The 21325-nt window shown below is 40.4% G+C and overlaps 1 protein-coding gene across 4 annotated transcripts in view; it reads left to right on the top strand.

Moving 5' to 3' along the window:
• The first annotated feature begins 7913 nt into the window (after positions 1-7913).
• Positions 7914-21325, top strand: part of DDHD1 (DDHD domain containing 1) — an 85066-nt gene continuing 71654 nt past the window's right edge. For all 4 annotated transcript variants that reach the window (XM_003121795.5, XM_003121797.5, XM_084981286.1 and 1 more), the window contains exon 1: positions 7914-8869. In XM_003121795.5, the coding sequence (XP_003121843.1) occupies positions 8023-8869 (847 nt within the window). In that variant the 5' untranslated portion in view covers positions 7914-8022. The remainder of the gene's footprint in view (positions 8870-21325) is intronic.

The following is a 21325-nucleotide window of genomic DNA, read 5'->3' as shown; positions in this document are numbered from 1 at the left end:
AAGTCTCCTTCAAGATGCTTGGAGGCCAGGAAGGGCAGGTGGGTAGACATAGTGTTGCCAGAGCAGTAGAAATCGAACATGGTGGCCAAGGATGATTGCTGTAGTAGCCAGAACAGATTGTGAGCAGAGGTAAACCATCCTTTTAGGGACAAGAGGAAGTATTGACTAGCAATGTTTGACTAGTAATCAAGTCAGTGGGGGCTCAAGTTATAATTTAGGCATTAAAAATAATAGAACCTTATTTATACTTCGTGAAAAGCCTTGCATACATTTTAAGGATGCCTATAGGAGAATGATGCTCCTACCTTTACGATGGAACTCAAGAAAGTGTTTCAAAGTATGAGTTTATGTCAGACCAGGTAGGAAAGAGGAACCCACCATGGCAGGCTACTGAGGAAATATTTTAAAACAGGTTGAGTTTTGCAATGCTCTTCCCACCCAAATTGAACAAAGACATACAGAAGATGAGCCCCTGGTGAGACCATACGAGAAAGGTGATAATATCGGTATGGATCATGGAATGAAACAAATACTCCGAAGAGTCCTGGTTAAGCAGTAATACAGACTGAGTGTCATTTATGTGCAAGACCCTGTGACAAGTGATGCAGGAATTATCAAAATGCTTACAGCTGGATGGATTTAAGGAAGGACATATCTCTGATCATTGCTAGGGATTTAAGCCCACTATTTAAATACAATGTGATGTAATGATCTCAAAGAAGCTCATGTAAAATAACTTTTCATTTTATTCGAATCACATCAGACATTGGCAGTAGCTAGATGATTATGGTTTTGTATTGTTTGGCTTTTCTAACAGTCTGCATTTGCTCATTTCTCTGGCCCCACTTTGTATCTCCCAGTTCTTCCAATCCTTTCCTGACTCTGGGTCAATATGTACCTGGTTCCTTGGTTCTTTCTGCCTGGAATAGTCTCCTGCCACCCACATCCTCTCCCCTTTTTAGCTACCTTTTCTTCATATTCCAGGTTCTGGTTTAGGCATCTCCTTTTCTGACTGAATGTCCCATCTTTGCTCTCCCACATGGATTGGGCATTCCTCTAAGTGCTGCCAGGGCATGCTTCCAGAGTCTGAAGGCTGAAAAGCTTTGCAGTTTGCAATTGCATATTTAATTGTCCATCTTTCCCACTAGAATACAAGTTTTGTCCACAACACAGTGTTTGGCTCATAATTAATAGATATTCCACACATATTTGTTCTTTGAGTTGGTCTAATAACTGATGCCCCTTGAGAGAGAGAGAGGTCCTTCATTTTACAAGTAGGAAAATATTGCCTAATTGTTATTTACAGAAGCCAAAACATGCTACTGAAAATAAAATTCTATTTGCATTTTACCCGAAGAATTAGAATGATGAATTCTGTGTTTTTACCTCTGATTCAAGCCACTAAGTCTTCAAATCAAAAAACTCCAAAAAAGTTTTGCTTACCTTAAAATTAATTTAGCTCTAAAGGGGTTCTATAGTTTTTGTGATCCTTGAAGGAGATCAGAAATCTATAGGTACCAAACAATCTCGCAGGTCCCTAGAACTCTCGAAAGAAATATCAAAGCACATAGAAGTTGTGTTAAATTTTAGTTTTTAACCCCACAGGCTGTGTCCCTGGCATTAAGGCAGCCAGCAGTGGGGGTTCCCTGGTGGTCTAGTAGTCAGGACTCAGTGCTTTCACTGCTGTGGCCCAGGTTTGATGCCACATCAAGCTGAGATCACACATCAAGCTGCTGCATGCAGCCACCAAAAAATAAAAATAAAAAATAATAAGGCTAGCAGGATTAAGTAGAGGAGAGAGCAGAGTTGCAACAAGAACTCCATGTGTCCTAAAATTCAGGTTTATGGCTTCTCCAAGGAGTTACTCTGAAGTAGAGGAGCCACAAAGGGCTTATGAACAGCTCCAGAGGAAAGGATATCTGTGGTTGCAGATATGGAGGACAGAGGTTTTGAGCCCTCTCCTGACCCTTGAGTGGATTGGCCAAGAGTTCTAAGAACAAGGTTAGGTAATCTCGAGGCTAGTTAAAATGTAAATAAAAGACACTTTAGAGACTTAATACCACTGATTCTACTTGGTAAGTCTTACAGAGATAAGCAAAAAGAAATGGGAAGGCTGAAAAAAAGGAAACCTTTTGAATTATGCGAAGGTCTTCTGTTGCGTAGCATATTTGCTACCAGTATGGCAGGTGACAACAATGGGAAGTTCCACAAATGCTTTTATACACATTATTTCCTTTGTTTAAAATAATCTTCATCACATCAAAGTGAGGCATGATAACTGAGGATGAATCTCAGGCTCAAAGCTCACAAAGTTAGTCTTTGACAGGACTAAGACCTGAACCTTGTCTGTCTGTAACCTATGTGTGATTTCTGTTGTGCTTGCAGGTAGTGATTGTATTCAAATATGTTACCAACTAGACTGACATGTTTACACAAGGAGAAGCCTGGTTGGAAAAGAGAAACTTCTAATGAAGATTGGAGTGGTCAATACTAAATAATCTTATTTTCCACTTTATTTTACTTGTTTCAAAAGTTATTTTAATTATACAAATTAACATACAAATGTATGATTATCATATAAAATTCCATAACTATAGACCCTAAGGCACAACTTCATTTCCTTTCCACCATCCTGAAATAACTATATGGATAGTTTGAGGCTTATCCTTTCAAACTTTTACCAATTATTTATACATATGTAGGTGAATATATACAAACGTGTCTATATGCACATGTAGACTGTGCACTTGTTTGTGTTTTTAATGTAAAAATGCAATCAAACCACAGGTCATTTTTCTGTAACTTGTTATTTTCACTTAGGGATATGAATCGGAGATCCTTCTGCACCAGTACATTCTTTTTAATTAGCTCTTTGCATAATGTTCCATAGTCATAGATGTACAATAGATTATATAATCATTCTGCTATTTTAATTTCAATGTCAAAATATTTCCTACCATAGGTTGGGTTTTTTTTGTTTGCTGGTGTTGCTTTGTTTTCAAAGCAGAGATAATACCATGTCTCTGTTCCTAAGAGTTTAGGAAAGTTACTTTTTCTCCCATTGCCTCCCCACCAAAAGAATCTCATGTAGAAAATCTGTGAACTGTCTGAGAAATTTCAGAAAGGAATGTCCATGGTATGGTATAACCATGATATACTTATCATCTAAAATTTTAAAGATGAATACTCATGTTGCAACAGAACAAAGGGTGGGAAAAAAAATGTAATTGTAATGTATACATGTAAGGATAACTTGATCCCCTTGCTGTACAGTGGGAAAATAAAAAATAAATAAATAATAATAAATAAATAAATAAAATTTTAAAGATGAAATGAGTAATTCCCTTTGCAAAATAATGCTTTATTATTTACATATAAAGAAAAATATCAATAACCATTTTATTTTATAAAGACCATGGATCATACCTAATCTACTAGAAGGCTTACAGCCAAACTGTGGTTCATCTCTACTTTACAAATACATGAGACTTTATCTAGTATATATTACTCTCTGACTTCTTTTTTTCTAAACTCATTTTTCCCTTTTCTACAATTTTTTCACATACATTCATTATTTTGAAAACATTTCCAGAAATCACCCCTAAATTCCTTTTGAGTGGGTGAGAAAATGAACAGATAAGTGGATGAATAGAGACTGGAAATGGCTGAATGAGTCAAAAGCCACCCTTTCCTGAGCTACCTCTGTAAATATCATTTTTGTTTTATAATGAATGTAAACATACAAAATTTCCGTTGTACCACATCATTTTCTGTATTTGGAATGTTGAACACCTACATCTGTATTTATGATTGTACATTTGCCATTTAAATATACAAGAGTTCTCCAAGTAGAAATTAATCTAGTCATTATTATATGTATGTTCAATGAAGTTGTTTAAAACATTTGTGCTCGCATATTCACATTCACCGTCTATAGTGGGTTGAATTCTTGTTCACCTGGAACATTAGACTGCAACCTTTTTGGAAACAGAATCTTTTTAGATGTAATTACTTAAGAGTAGGTCAGGAGTTCCCGTCGTGGCGCAGTGGTTAACGAATCCGACTAGGAACCATGAGGTTGCGGGTTCGATCCCTGCCCTTGCTCAGTGGGTTAACGATCCAGCATTGCCGTGAGCTGTGGTGTAGGTTGCAGACGCGGCTCGGATCCTGCGTTGCTGTGGCTCTGGCGTAGGCCGGTGGCTACAGCTCCGATTAGACCCCTAGCCTGGGAACCTCCATATGCCAAGGGAGCGGCCCAAGAAATAGCAAAAAAAAAGACAAAAAAAAAAAAAAAAAGAGTAGGTCATACCAGGTTAGAGTGGGGCCTAAGTCCCATAATTAGTGTCCTAATAAGAAGAGGAAAGGACACATGGAGACACAGACCAACAAGGACGAAGACCACATGATGACAGAGGGAGAGATTGAAGTGATACCTCTAGAAACCAGGACTGCCTGACCCAAGCTAGGACATGGGTCAGGTTCTCCGTCAGAGCCTCCAGAAGGAAATTACCTTGATCTTGACTTCTAGCATTTAAAACTATGAAAAAATCAATTTCTATCATTTTTAAGCCACACAGTTTGTGGAAATCTGTCATGGCAGCCCTTAAGAGATTAACACACTGTCCAGCTATATCTTCATTAAAATTATCTCAAAAGTACCTATGGGTTGTAGTTTCTAGCCTTGAAAAACAGTTATGTGAGTGATCAAGGTTTTTCACTTCTAACTTGAGAAGCATCGTAATGTGAATAATCGAATGAAGGACTGTTTGTACCACCTCACTGATGATTAAGAATTAGTTTATGCTGCATAGCACAGGAAACTAGATATCTAATCACTTGTGATGGAACATGATGGAGGATAATATGAGAAAAAGAATGTATATATACATATGTATGACTGGGTCACTTTGCTCTACAGCAGAAATTGACAGAACATTGTAAATCAATCAAAATAAAAAAATTTTAAAAATAAAGGGTAAGAAATGTTACCCCCAAAAAAGAATTAGTTTAAATCTGAAGTTCTGATGTAAGAAGAAATAATGAGTGTAAATGCAAAGCCATTGTTACTCATTTCTTACATTTAAAATACAGGTTTTTTAATCCCTGGCCTGGAAACTTCCACATGCAAATAAAATAAAATAAAATAAAATAAAATAAAATAAAATAAAAAAATAAAAAAAATAAAATAAAATAAAATACAGATAGTCTAATCTTGAAGATGATTACATTGTTGAAGAACTTTGCTTCCCTACCATCCCATTTAACTTATTAATGATTTTATCTTAATGGCTGTTTAGTGTGGTTCAAAAAGCCAATGGGAAAGCTATGAAAGAGGTTTGTGGGCTTGTGAGTTTAGAATCATATACTGTCCAAACTGAAACCTCACATTTGAAATCCTGGCTTATGGTGTAATGATAAACACTCTCTTAAGCAGCAGTTGCAAAATCAGTGAAATGATTCTGCCATTCAGTCCTTTTAAAACTCAGCAGATTACCCAGAGTTGCTCCAATGGAAATCCCTATTGAAATAGAGCTTTCTTCTCTCTTTGTTCACTCGTTATATGAAAAACAGAGTAAACTACACACAGATAAGATGCCACTTTTAAGTCTTTCTCAGCCTAATATGCTTACCAAATACTTTGTGCTGAGGGCCCATATAAGTTATATACTATATATTTTGTGAATAAATAAATATGTACTTTCAGTTTAGCTTAGGGCTGAGATAGAAAAGAATCCTGGGGATACCCGTCGTGGCACAGCGGAAACGAATCTAACTAGGAATGATGAGGTCATGGGTTCGATCCCTGCCCTCGCTCAGTGGGTTAAGGATCCAGCATTGCTATGAGCTGTGGTGTAGGTCGCAGACACGGCTCAGATCTGGTGTTGCTGTGGCTCTGGCGTAGGCCGGCAGCTGTAGCTCTGATTAGACCCCTAGCCTGGGAACCTCCATATGCCGCAGGAGCGGCCCTAGAAGAGGCAAGAAGACAAAAAAAAAAAAAGAATCCTGGAGCACAAAGGTCATCAAACGCATTTATAATGGATACATGATGTGGACCTCATAGCAGCCTCTGGTTATAATCCAACTCATCTTCTATAATGAAAGGGCAGGGAGATAGCCAAATCTTCTCTTTCTGATACAAACAAGCTGATTAGGATTTTGTGGCTGTCTCCATAGAGTATGCATCGATACTGTAATGATTTGTTTTCTTTCATTTGAATATATACCTTCAATACCATTGACCTTTATTTCCAGAAGGAATATAGAAAATTTTTATGAATTTTTGGTAAGTACAGTTTTGTGGGCAGACCTCTTACAAATCTTTAAGTGCATTTGATAATTCTGCATCATAAGCATCATTTCAAACACAAAAACCACCAGCAAAACATGACTAGACAATAAATATTTGTTGAATGAATAAACAGAAGGATGAATGACTTTATTCATTAAGTAGTCCTATGTTATTTATACTTGTCCAGCTACATTTAGATTGCAACTTGGCTTGCACTATTGATCTGTATTTAGGGAAAGAATGACTCCTGTGGTCATTCTGGCATTACAATTATATTCCTCAGAAGAACTAAAAAGTTGGCTTTCTGGGTTTATTTAGAGATACCTCTAGATTGTTGACTGCTTCACTGTAGGGTCTAGCATAGTGCCTGAAACTCAGTAGACATCTTATATGGGTTCAATGACTGTTTCCCGCTTCAGGACAGGCTATTATTCCATTTAGTCTGTGACCAAAGAAGACACTCTCTGCAATAGTCTGAATGTTTGTGTTTCCTCAAAATTCATACGTTGAAATCCTAATCTTCAAGGAGAATATTGTCTGATCTTGAATTGATAACACTGAGATTAGAGATTGTTTTTCTCAGGATACTCAACATAGAGTAATGCGTTTATAAAATAAAACTTTTGCATAATATAAAAGAACCACACGGGAGCCTCAGCATTCAACCTGATCCCAGAAAGTGCTACAGAATCAGAGATGCATAAAGAACAAAAAGTAATCTTGCCAGTCACAGAATTCTATTGCTGGAAGAGTTCAGAGATCTTACAGATGAGGAAACCAAAAAGATTAAGATTTAAGTGACCTGCCTGCAGTTAGTTATCAAAACAGTCTAAAACCTGGTTATTTTTTAGCTTTCAATCTAATTATCAACAGCTGACCGGGTTTGCCATCCTTATAATCAACATTGATTGTGCACCCACCTTGTGGGAGGTTGAAACATACAGACTTGGCCTCCAACAAGGACCTTAAAATAAGGTTTAGAAAACAGGAAATACATATGGGAAGACAAGCAGTAATATGAGGTGGTATATGAAGGGCGGTTTTGACTTGGATTTGAGTGGGAGTCGTGACGCCAAAGTGAGGAATCCGTAGGCGTGGAGTGGAATGCCCTGCGTGGACCCACGATGCTGTAGGGACCATAAACCAGGTGATTGATAAAGTCCAGGTGAGGCCGCAGGCGGGCCTAAAGTCATAAAAAGTGTCAGATGAATCCAATTTCCGGGGGCTCTCTCCCGATGTGGAGAATAAGCCTTTACGGCTCAGGATCCAGATTGCAAGGATGAGTCGGGTAAAGCTTCTCCACACCTGGGTTCCGACCCTAGAAGGGCGGGGCGAAGCGGCAGTGCAGGGGAAGGAGAAAGGAGAGTAGGCGACAGGAATTGAGGAATCCCGAGATGACCCCAACCCCGCGCAGGAGAGGCAAGAGGCGCGGCTCCGGCGCAGAGTGGGCGGAGAAAGGGCTTCCGGGACGGCGCGCGCGGCGGGAGGGGCGGGGCCTGAGGCCAAGCACCACCTACGTCGGGCTGCGTGACTATGAGACTGGCGGCGGGACGCGGCTACCGCGGCTGCGGGGCTCGGGGGGGCGGAGCCGCCGCGGGTGCCGCCGCAGCCCCGGTCGGGATTTGAAAGATTGAAAACTCCCGGTGGAGAGGGAGGCGGCGTTGAATGTGTGGCGAAAGCTCTGGGGGTCACGGCTCCGCGCCCGGCCCGGCCGGCGGCGGCGTCTCCAGAGCATGAATTACCCGGGCCGCGGCTCTCAGCTCAGCCCCGAGCATAACGGCCGGGGCGGCGGCGGCGCCTCCTGGGAGCTGGGCTCGGATGCGGAGCCGGCGTTCGGCAGCAGCGTCCGCTGCTTCGACCACCTGACTGCTGGGGACCCGGGCGACGATGAAGTGCCCCTGGCCCTGCTGCGCGGGGAGCCAGGGCTGCATTTGGCGCCGGGCGCAGAGGACCACAACCACCACCTGGCGCTGGATCCCTGCCTCAGTGACGAGAACTATGACTTCAGCTCCGCCGAGTCGGGCTCCTCGCTGCGCTACTACAGTGAGGGCGAGAGCGGTGGCGGCGGCAGCTCCTCGTCACTTCACCCGCCGCAGCAGCCGCCTCTGGTCCCGTCGAACTCGGGGGGCGGCGGGGCGGCCGGAGGGGGCCCCGGGGAGAGGAAGCGTATCCGGCCCGGCGGCGCCGCCGCCCGGCACCGATACGAGGTAGTGACGGAGCTGGGCCCGGAGGAGGTGCGCTGGTTCTACAAGGAAGACAAGAAGACTTGGAAACCCTTCATCGGCTACGACTCGCTCCGCATCGAGCTCGCCTTCCGGACCCTGCTGCAGGCCGCGGATGCCCGGGCCCAGGCCCAAGACCCGGAGGGCGATCATGCGGTCGGCCCACCCTCCGCTACTGGCCAGGCCTCCGGCTCCCTGGAGGACCACGAGGGGGACCGCGTCTGCGGCTTCTGTCCGCGCATTACCGGGCACGGGCGCGAGATGGAGGAGCTGGTGAACATCGAGCGGGTGTGTGTGCGGGGCGGCCTCTACGAGGTGGATGTGAACCAAGGAGAATGCTACCCGGTGTACTGGAACCGTGAGTAGCCGGCCGGGGGAGGGTGCGGGACGGGCTGCCTCTGCAGGGCCCAACACGCACGCGGGTGGATTTGCAACTTGATCATGGGGAGAGAGGCGCGTGAGGCCTGGCGTTTGGTCAAGGCAGGATGAAGACCGTGCAGGCGGTGCCGGCAGGTGAAGGGTAAAACGAGCAGATGGCAAAACCCCAGACGCTTTGGGTCAGGAGGAGAGTATACTGCGGGGGCTAGCGCCTCCTGAGTAAGCCGGGTGCCGTTGCCATCCCCTGGAGGTGATCCAGGAACTGATGGCCAGCCCCACAGGTTTAATTTCGTGATCCTACCTGAGCTTTGTCCACCCGGGGATCTGATTCGGTCTCATTTACCCTGAATTGCCTATAATTTAAATAACAGCCCGTCCTCTGGCTTGGGAATGTTTGAGAGAACCTGCAAGAGAATCAACAGTTCAGTTATAGACTTGGAGTAAAGAAAATTAATCCCTGGCAGGAAAGGAGATAATTGTTCTCACTGGGTGCGTTCGGGAGTGGTGGAAAGCACTGCTGGAAGCAATTTTGGCAAGCAGCAGGTCCTGCTGAATGAAATACTTGGTTTTTTCCTTAGGTCCTTGTTTATGTGTTTCCATTTTGCCTCTTAACCTTGAAAGTTACAAGGCTTATGCCATGGTTTTCTCATCTGTAAAATGGGGGAAATTGTATCTACTTCATAGGGTTGTTGTGGTGATGAAGGTGATATACCTAAGGGGCTTGGAACTGTGCTTGGTACGCTTGTTTGATAATACTTATTAACGTAAGTCCTTAGTTATTAGGCAAAACACAATTAGATTTGTAATTAGATTATGGAGGAAAGCTGTCAGAAATATCTGCCATTGCATGTGGCAAATGTTATATCTGGAATACCTAATAGATATTCTATAGTGATAGAAGCTATTGGCCCCAGTATTATAAAATAATACATAGTTATAATTTTTATGGGCCCAGTGCCCTAGCCCAAATGTCTTCATTGACTGACACTAACCTTAGGTCTTCCATACATCTTATAACATTCTACCTTATATTAATTATATGTATTGATGACTTAGTGACCTTTCTATATGTTTAGCATCTTAGGATGATAAAGGTCATAAAGCCCATCACCTTTATCTTTGTATTTATAGTCTCATCGGGCCTAGTCAGGAAATAGTCCAAAAAACAGATATTGAATTGTGTAAGTGATTCTAATAATTTTAAAACCTTCATATATTAAGCATGAGCCACTAAGATAGCAACCACGATATGGATCAAATCACCAAATAAAATAAGCATAGCAGGAAATTGAATTTCTTTCTATACTCTAAGATGACATTGAAGGCATTTGTTACCATTTTCACATGGCCAGATTCATATGGAATCTGTCATATCACTCCGTTTGAGTATAAGCTAAGGAGAAGATATGCTTGTATTCACTCATTCATTCGTCTCTTTGACTTTTACTGGTATTTGTGCGTAACACAGTACTCTTGTGACGGCAGTAGGAAAGGACGTTCTTTACCCTTCAGGAGCTTCCCATTTAGTCTTTTCTTCAGATGACCTAGACACAATAATTTTTTTTTCCCTTTCAGAATAGAAGCCTGAGAACTTAGTGAAGTCAGAAAGTTGGATAAAATGTAGGGCATCCTTGGAGAAGGGACTGGAAGCCAAGAGATGAATCTTACCCTTAGATCAGCTGAAGTATATTCATGTAGAACACTGTGCATTCTTTTGGTTTACGATAAAATTGTTAATGCTTATGTTGTGCTTTACTATCTATAAAGTGATTTTTCCCATTATTTTGTAGTGATATCAAATGAATGCTAATGTACTATATATAAAGAAACGAGCTTAACGAGTTAATGAACTTGTCCAAGGTCACTCAGCCAGAAAGTGGTAAATCAGTTTATAGTCTAGTTAGGGAATCCAGTGCAGTGTCCAAAGAATATCTGACCCGCTTAAGGATGAGGATGTCAGGAAAGCTTTCCAGATAATTTGAGACTGGGTCCTAAAGGATGAATTTAATCAGGCAGAAGAAATGGGGAGATGGAGGGAAGGCATTCCAGCCAGATGAGTTAACACATACAAGGACATAGAAGCATGAGACTGCATGGCATTTTGAGGAAATTAGGGCTGCACCTACAGGGTGCAGGTGACGTTTGAGATTTGGCCACTATAGAGCTAGAGGTGTTTGATCAGGGCCGGGAGATGGTGAAGGGAGCATCTGCCTGTGGATGGTGCATTTGGTAGAGTAGCTAGAAAAGGAACAGGGTGACTACGAAGTGCTAAGTGCTTTATCCTGTATCAGGGAAACAAACAAATAATCTCTGTTGTTTAGATGATTAGTGACAACACAGAGGTTGAATTGGACAGTTGACTATCATTGAATGCTAGTGTCATAAATCAAATGAGAAGTAGTAAGAGCCTACAAATGTTAACTTGAAAGGAAAGGTGGACTTAGTCTTTAGTCAGAGTTTCTTTCCTAAAGCAGATTACCAATAGACCAGTTATAGCTTGTAAGTTAATTTTTGTGAAGTAGCGTAACAGCAACACCTATTTTGACTCCATTTTATCATTTTCTATGTAGTTTTCTGCAAGATACAATCCTGTGGGTCTCCCAAGCCGTCATATGAGCTAGAGTGAAAATATAATAGCACTTTTTGTCCATAATTTACCACTTCTTACAAAATCTCATGTAATTGGTCTAATTGGTTCTTGAGTTCTCTGTGTATTATGTAAGTTTTCAGCTTGTCTCAGGAGGTACCCAATATGGTCTCTTTAGCCCTCCTTCAAATGGAAGGACTCTTAACAAACTTTGCGGCTTTTGACTTTTCCTCCCATTTTACTATTCTTTTTTCTAAACTTTCTGGAAACTTTCTGAATATTAGCAATGAAGGGTTTTTTTAAAAAAAAAATCCCACAGGTTCCTACATAGAATGTCAGTAGGATTCCAGTAGCCATTTAGACTTTTATGAACTAATTGAAGCCAACAAGTAAGCTTTGCCTAGTCTAAAAGAAAGGTGTTAAAGTTGTATTGACTCTTCCTTTTGAACTCTTACTAGCAGGTAAAATTTGAACCAATTTGGGGTACATGAATCAGAAGGGGAACAGTTTTTGTCTTCCATATAGAGGAAGCCAATACTACTGCATTTGAAAAAGCATTAATTACAAGAAATTTATTTTTGTTTTACTGTCTGTTTAGATATTTTTCTGACTGCATGTGGATGTTTTAGATAAAAACTGATCACTGCTGAGTAATGGCTAAGTGAACTCCCTTGCTCCCTGTGTTTTAATTAAACTGCTTGTAGTCACCTCATAGGTATGCTTTGAGAATTATTATATATAACATGCATAGAACAATGGCTTGCACAAGCACTAGGTATTAACTGTATCTGTGGGTCCCAGAAAACAATATGCCTTGTAAAAACTCACATGACAGTTAGTAAGACTTATCAGTGCAAAATTGTTGAGTATCCAGTGTTTGCTGTTAGGTGCCTGTACCTCTTCACATGTGAAATGTTTGTCCAGAATAATAGCAAGAAAGTAGTCAGGGTATTTAGTGATAGCTGTGGGAAGGCATTTGGAACATTGTAGAGATACTTGATAAGCTTAGAATAGTTTCTTAACAATTCCGACGGTAGTAATGTGTGCACTAGGGAGTATGTAGTTTCCAGTCATTGACTAAATGAAGTTAAGTGACCACATATTTATAGGAATGTGTAGTTTGCAGAAGAAGTCATTAATTACAAGCCAGTGTCCACCATCCCTGCCTTTTCCCCTTTTTGGGTACTTATAATGGTGCTTACATTATGATAATTCTAAACCATTTGCAGTTTCAAACACTTCAGAAATGAATCAGTCTTCATGACATATTGAAGAGAAAGTAATATTCCCAATAAAAAGATAGAAAAATTAGGGCTTTTTCTGCAAGTACCCAAATTATATGATGTTTATTAGCTTGACATAGCTGTAACTTACTCATGTCTTTTTCATTCAAAGCTTAATAACCTTAATGATTAATAATCCTTCATGAGGCACAGCATCATGGAAAAGTAATAAAGTCCAACTGCTAGAAGGCATACTTTCTTGATCAGTTTTTGCCTCCAGTAAAACAGAACTATAGGGAATAAGGATACCCGACTCTAAAAAATTGTTAGAGGCTTGTTTCTCTTACTCTTTTTAACTGGATTATCTCCCACTAGCCCAGCCTGGAAAGCAGCCTTGGGCTGCACTGAATTTCTGACTCAGGTTTTAGAATCCTGGCATCTTTTGAGAACTACATTCCAGATCAAGCCTGCTTTAAACTGCATTTTTCAGTGACCTACTGAAATAGCACAAAGGTATGAATGACTAGTTAGTGACTTGAATGGAGAGCAGGATTTGGCACTACCTGACCACAGCATTCAGGACTTTTCTTTCTCTTTGCATTGTACCATTAGTTTAAAAACTGATCTAATATCAGGGGTTTGTTTTGGTGTTTTTGGTCTTTTTAGGGCCGTACCCACGGCATATGGAGGTTCTCAGGCTAGGGGTTGAATCGGAGTTGTATCTGCCAGTCTACCCCACAGCAACACCAGATCCAAGCTACATCACAGCTTACAGCAATGCTGGATCCTTAACCCACTGATCAAGACCAGGGATCAAACCTGCGTCCTCAAGGATGCTAGTCAGATTTGTTTCCACTAAGCCACTGTGGAAACTCCTAATGTCAGTTATTGATCCACTTTGTGGATGGCTCAAATGTAATAATGCATGTTGTGCAAGCTATGTTATATAAATGTTGAGTGATTAGTATGTTTTCCTTTACTCTGTTTGTCACCACCCTCTTCTTTCTTCCTTTACTGTTTTGCTGTGAAAGACTTTTTGTACTCTTCCTTCATCCAAATTTTATTTGTGGGTCTTTTATCTCCATATCACACCCTATAATTGCTGCTTTGCTAACATCTTTGATGTCTGAAACCCTAGGGTTGATCCTTTTCTGTAGAGAAAAAAGGAAAAACTGGATATACTGTGCTGATCGTGGAATCCTGTGAGAATTATGGTCCCTGAGTGAAGATAGGGGATTAAAAAGGAGAGAAGAAAATGAGGAATGTGTTCACAGGAAGCCTAAGATGAAGATTACTGGCAGAAGAGATGGCAAGATAGTCCTAGTATTCCTGATTGCTGGGGAATCTTTATCTTCTCATGAGTGTAATGAAATTAAAACTGTGCACGTTATCAAGGAGAACTTCAGCACTGATAAAACATACAGATACAGTCTCTTGTTTTTGGTCACAATGCATTCCTAAAAGCTCAGTTAAAAAGTAAAACAAGGAAGAACTTTTTTTTTTCTTTTTCTTTTTAGGACCACACCTGAGGCATATGAAAGTTCTCAAGCTAGGGGTCGGATCAGAGCTGCAGCTGTAGACCTATGCCCACAGCAACTCCAGATCTGAGCCTCATCTGCGACCTATACCACAGCTAAAGGCAACACCAAATCCTTAACCCACTGAGCGAGGCCAGGTGTCGAACTGCATCCTCATGGATATTAGTTGGGTTTCATAACCTGCTGAGCCACAATGGGAACTCTTAGGAAAAACATTTTTATAGCTATTATATATAACCTACAATTCTACTCTTTTGAGTTTGCCTTGGTAAAGGGAAATTGTGCCTATAGATGTTGAATCATTGTTAAAAGAATGGATTAATGGGATGAAAGGCATAATACAGATACTTTATGATATTCCTGGATTAAGCAGACAAGTGAAATTCAAAGTGGTGAACAGTAGAAATCACCTGTGTCAGAGAACTAAGAAAAAATGGTAGAAATATTGATATGATGGTATAAAAGTAATTCTGTTTTTACATACTGCTTTCTAATTTTGCCAGATTAGCATACAATAAGAATGAACTATATGCTCATTAATATTTCTTCTAATATCTTGTTAATTATCTTATCTAATAGCTATATCTAGATAATCCTTATAATGATTGTACTAGCATATTCAAATAAACTCTCTTGACTGACTGAGGGCAAGGCTAACCTTTCAAAACCACATGTTACTGGTATTTCTGTTCCCCAAGACCTCACACATGTGGAATCTTTGAGGGATATAAATTCTGTCTGAATGGGTGGCTTTTTCAAACAGTTGAGAATGAATCTTTTACTTGCTAGAGTATAATTTTAACTATGGGAAGATTCTTCAATATTACTAATTCTCCATTTGACTGCTTCTCAGTGAACCATCATTCTGAATGTTGATGGAGAATAGTACTTGGGACACATGATAAGGGACAAAGAACTGGATGAACTATGCTAAAACATAAGACTAAATTATATTCCATTGAAGGTACTGTTCACTAACTTAGGTGATACACAGGAAGCAGATTTGGAATTACGTCTGAGCCTTGATATGTCCATAGTTAAATGCAATCCCACTTTGTATTTTACAACTTACTACAAATGATCAACTTTCAGTTCATATTTTATTGAACTGAATACATGATTTTTCTTCTCATTCTATAGAATTGCTTCTAGGTAGGCCTGTTTCTACCCAATTCACCCACCTAGATCATCAGGAAAACTTGCATTTTAACAGATGGTATATATTTTAATGTTAAGTACCCCTGAGTTTATGCTTTGGAAAACAAAATCTTTGCTGTGATTTCACAGAAATTGGAAAGAGTCTGCTTGAAAGAGATTGTCAAGGACCACTCAGCCTGAGGAAAGCACAGTATGGCTACTCAGGCATATTCAGTGGCACTCCTTCCATGCTGACTCTCCACTGCTGAAATTAACCTTTATATATGGCTGGCTTTAAATGAGACAAGTGTATGTGTCTGTAATGTTTACGAAGAGATTCTTGCCCTTGCTCAACATTTTCTTTGTATAGCTGACTGCTCTTACTCTTCTTATTTAAGATTAGCACCTCTACCAATGGTTCTGCTCTTTGCCTTTCACTAGAAAAAAAATTAGGACGTTATATTTTAGAATATCTTTCTGGATATATGCAGTTTGTTCTTTAACCTACTTACTCTTTAGCCTCTTATTTTGTGCAAAAGTGCATTATTTATTACACATTTGTGGTGGAGGAGAAGAGTAATTGCCTCTCATATATAGTGAATGTCCCTAGTCATAGAATATTGTTTTGAACTGTTTAGAATTCTGATTGCCTGCCAGGGTTCTGTCTTTTATGGACAGGTCTAGAACCCATTAAAGTGTGTGGTGGGTCACAACATTAAAGGGTGGACCTCATTCATAACATTTGTTTCCAGATCAACTCTTAACCCTATCTCAGCTTATCAGTTTCTTTTCTGCCACCTCCATTTCAGTTCTTACTGGTTTTTCTAGAGAGGCAGCGTTATATAAGTTTACGAATATAAATAACCACAGGTGAAGTTCATGTCTCAGCAGGTTAAGACATTCCGGTTGAGTATCCATAAAGATGCAGATTTGATCCCTAGCCTCACTCAGTGAGTTAAGGATTTGGCATTGCCACGAGTTGTGGTATAGGCCTCAAATGTGGCTCAGATCCTGTGTTGCTGTGGCTGTGGTGAAGGCTGGCAGCTGCAGCTCAGATTTGACCCCTAGCCTGGGAACTTCCACATGCTACAGGTGTGGCCCTTAAAAAAAAAAAAAAAAAAAAAAAAAAATACGGAGGCAAAGTGGGTCCAAATCCCAGCTCTTCCTTATACTCTCTGTGTCACTTTGGGCAACTCAGGTTCTATGTTTTCTTCTTTAAAATGTGAATAGTAGCACCTAGTTTCTAAGACTGTTGTAGTAAGTTAAAATATTTAAAGATCTTGAATCATTCCATGATGAATAGTTAGTTCTATTTAACAATTAGCTGTTCTTATTTTATTTTCCTGCCTCTTCTGGTTTTTCAAATTTACAACTCACTTGACAATCTTGGCTTTCAGCTCTCTTGTTTCAGTTTGTCTCTTTCCTAACATACCAATTTCTTGGCCTGTTATTTTGATAATTGACTCTCAGGTACAACCCTAGAATCCCTGTAACTGTTGCCTTGTCATATGAGGAGTTGTGACTGATTTTTGCCTAGTCTTTCAGGCCCCGGAAAGAACTGTACTCTCTTGAGTTTTCCTGGCTTGGACCCCAGAGGAGTGTACCAGCCATTCTCTACAAAGTTACTGCCTGTGGGAAAGGAGGAATTCTCTCTCATAAAAGAATTCTAAATTCTTAAGCATCTACTTTCTTTGGTGTGCAGATCCTGTCACCAGATTCAGGGGGTGCTGATTCTACCCCAAAGGCTCTTTTACTTATTTACTTTTTTTTATTCTGAAATTTTCTTTTTATTTTTTGCAGAATAAAATACATACATTTAAACACAATTGCATTACACAGATTATTATATCATGGATCTTAAACAGATTAAGTGACTCCCTCTGGTGAAGTGGAATGGAAAATATGCTGAGACAAAAAGGAAATTTATTCTATACTTTATCCCATTTTGTATGGCTTTCATCCTTACTATTTAGTATTATCTATTACATTTCAATTTTTCTTTAAAAATTAGCTTTATATTAAAATTGTTACATTATGCAACTTAAATTTATAAAGAAGAAAGCCTTATATACCCTTAAATATTTTATATAGCATAATAAAAAGAGTAACTGGTAAGAATAACAAAAATAATATACCCTCTGAAAATAAGCAAAATATGAAATGCATGAATTGGTTAAAAAACAGTGTAACTGTATAAATATATCCTCACAATTGTTGCATCTTATTGATTCTTCAATATAGGCATTACAACATTTTAGGTGATGTGATAAGCAAGACATTATAGACCTTACATTGTACCATGGAGAGAAATGGTTATTAATAATACAATTGTAGAACTATATTATTTAATTGTACAGTTGCATTATTTAATTATAATTATCCTAAATTCTTTGATGGAGAGGAAATCAGAATCACATGTGAGAAGACTTCAGCATTCCAAGAATGATGTCAAATGACCTCCTTCATGGTGGATTATGCACTTATTTACTGTGAGATATATTTCTTCTCCAGAGAAGAAATGTAGATTTTTGGTTTGCAGTTATTCTGAAGTTTTGATATAAGAGTCTATATGTATATGAGGTTGTTTTAAGTTGTTGTTCTCCTAATTGCAAGTTCAACCCCAGTGTCTTGTGTTTGTACCCACCTCTTCTCATGATTTCTGACTTTTGTGGTATAATTGTGCATGGATGATTTCATATCTTTACTGTATATATACCTTTACTGGTGAGCCTTGTCATTTGTGGCATTTTTGTTTCCTGTTGCTGTCTTCTTTTCTGCCTAGAGAAGATCCTTTAGTATTTGTTGTAAGGCTGGTTTAGTGTTGCTGAATTCTCTCAGTTTTTGCTTATCTGTGAAGGTTTTGATTTCTCCTTCAAATCTGAATGAGAGCCTTGCTGGGTAAAGTAATCTTGGTTGGAGGTTTTCTCCTTTCATCACATTAAGTATATCATGCCCCTCCCTTCTGGCCTATAGAGTTTCTGCTGAAAAATCTGCCGATAACCTTATCGGGGTTCCCTTGTATGTTATTTGTTTCTTTTCCCTAGCTGCTTTCAAGATTTTTCTCTTTGTCTTTAATTTTGGTCAGTTTAATTAATATGTGTCTTGGTTTATTCCTTCTTGGGTTTATTTTATATGGTACTTGTTGTGCTTCCTGGATTTGAGTGAGTGGTTCCTTTCCCGTGTTAGGGAAGTTTTCGGCTATTATCTCTTGGAATATTTTTTCTGTCCCCTTCTCTCTCTCTCTTCTCCTTCTGGCACCCCTGTAATACAGATGTTGGTGTGTTTAGCGTTGTCCCAGAGTTCTCTGAGACTCTCTGCATTTGTTTTCAATCTTTTTTCTCTTTTCTGTTCTGCATCTGTAATTTCCACTAATCTGTCCTCCACCTCGCTTATTTGTTCTTCTGCCTCCTGTATTCTGCTGTTGGCTGCTTCTAGTGAATTTTTTATTTCAGTTATTGTATTTTGCGTCTCTTCTTGTTTAAGTTTTATATCTTGTACCTCTTTGGTCAGTGTTTCCTGTAAGTTATCCATCTTTGCCTCCAGTTTATTTCCAATGTCTTGCATCATCTTCAGCATCCGCAATCTAAAGTCTTTTTCCTGGAGGCTGAGAATCTCCTCACTGCTTAGCTGATTTTCTGGGGGTTTTCCTTTCTCCCTCATCTGAGTTATAGTTCTCTGGCTTTGCATTTTTATAGGTTTTTGATGTGGTGACCTTTTTATAGATAATAGAGTTGTAGCCTCTCTTACTTCTGGTGTCTGCCCCCCTGTGGCTGAAGTCGGTATGGGGGGCTAGCTGTAGGCTTCCTGATGGGAGGGGCTGATGCCTGCCCGCCCCCCTGGTAGGTGGAGCTGATTCACAGTCCCTCTGGTGGGTGGGGCTTAGTCTCTGGATGGGATTAGAGGCAGCTGTGTGCCTGAGGGGTCTTTAGGTAGCCTGTTTACTGAGGGGCGGGGCTGTGATCCCACCTGGGTTGTTGTTTGCCCTGGGGCTTCTCAGGCTGACTGATGGGCAGGGCAGATTTTCCCAAAATGGCCACCTCCAGAGAAAGGCAGCTGCTGAATGTTCCCAAGAGCTTTGCCTTCAATGTCCTTCCCTCACAACAAGCCACATTCACCCCAGTTTCCCCAGGATGTCCTCCAAGAACTGCAGTCAGGTTTGACCCAGGTTCCTGTAGAGACCTCACTCTGCCCTGGGATCCAGTGCACGTGAAAGTTCATGTGCGCCTTTTAAGAATGGGGTCTCCATTTCCCCCAGTCCTGTAGAGCTCCTGTGTACAGGCCCCACTGGCCTTCAATGCCAGACGCTCCAGGGGCTCTTTCTCCCAGTGCCAGATCCCTGCACATGAGGGTTTGATGTGGAGCTCAGCGCTCTCACTCCTATAGGTTAGTCTCTGTGAACCAGTTAGTTTCCAGTCTGTGGAGCTTCCCACCCAGGAGGTATGGGGTTGTTTATATTGTGAAATCACCCCTCCTTCCTTTTGATGTGTCCTCCTCTTTTTCTTCTGGAGTAGGATAACTTTTTTAAGGTTTCCGGTCCATTTGGGTGAAGAATGCTCAGTCTTTAGTTGTGAATTTTGTTGTTTTTAGGAGAGAATTTGAGCTCCAGTCCTTCTATTCCACCATCTTAATCCTGTCTCCACCAAAGGCTCTTTTAAAACATCTCTACCAGGAGTTGCCATTGTGGCTCAGCAGGTTAAGGACCTGATGTTGTCACTAAGGAAGCACGTTCGACTCCTGGCCTTGCTCAGTAAGTTAAGGATCCAGTGTTGCTGCATGCTGCAATGTAGGTCACAGGTGCAGCTCAGATCCAGTGTTGGCATGGCTGTGGCATAGGCTGCAGCTGCAGCTCCAGTTCAGCTCCTGCCTGGGAACTTCTATATACCACAGGTATAAAAAGAAAACAAACAAACAAAAACTTATCACTACCAGTTACCAGGATCTCTGATAAAATAGAGAATTTTACAGCTTTCTAAAAGACTGCTCAGTTTTCAGTTGAGGCAGAGCCAGTAGTAGTCTGGATTTTTTTCCATAATTTCTCTTAGAGCAGAGATCTCAGCTTGAAAACCTTGAGGAATTCCTCTTACTTGACCCTCTGTTGAACCAGCAGTGATGGGATGGCAGCCAGTTTCTGGCACCTAGTTTAAGATCTACCTTCAAATATGAATCTACCCTTAGTATAGCGCCATTCTTTAACCAGCATTGACAATAAAAGCCAGGTGGGCTTAGAGAACAGATCTTTGTTGTTGAATTCCTTTGGTTTGACTCTTAGATTTACCATAACTTTGGGCAAGTTATAATCTTTATGTGGCCCAGCTTCTTTGTAAATAGGAATAATAATAATTCCTGCTTCACAGGGTTATTATGAAGATTCCAGTGAAATACACATGCAGAATTCCTAGCACAGTATCTCGTTAAATATGTTTTAGCTCTTGTATTTGTCAGGCTAGAATATTGGCTCTTGAACCAGGAGCCAAGCCTGTCTTCTGGAAGTTAAAAAGTGTGTGGTTGACTTGTTTTATTTTTGAAAAAGGAGAATGGGAGGCTATGGCTCTAGTAAAATTACTTCAGCCTAAATTTGATGACCATATATGCATATAAAACATACATATACACAAATACTCCCTCTCTTTTCTTCCCCTTCCCCCTCTCTCTGTATATACATCTGAATGATCATCTTAAACCAGCTTTATCAACTCCTGAGAGTTCAATGAATTACAATTACAATTACAAGTATCACACTGCAGGAAACTTAAATCCTCCTGTAGACTCTGAAGTTGAATACCTTTCCAGGGGAAGTGAGTACAGCAGAATACGCTTCAGCCTCTGAATCCCCTCTATTGGATTTCCTTGGCTGTGGAATGGTATTTAGACTAGTACTTTGTAGATTTCATTGAACCCAGTAGTCATTGGGAGGATTGTTAAAAATGTAGATTCTCAGATCTCATCCTTGG

This window comes from Sus scrofa, chromosome 1 (assembly GCF_054392235.1).
Source record: "Sus scrofa isolate SSC_HxYL_T2T_F1_AM1 chromosome 1, Sscrofa_HxYL_maternal_Yorkshire_Landrace_v2.0, whole genome shotgun sequence".
NCBI lineage: Eukaryota > Metazoa > Chordata > Mammalia > Artiodactyla > Suidae > Sus > Sus scrofa.
This window is presented reverse-complemented; position numbering and strand designations above follow the sequence as displayed.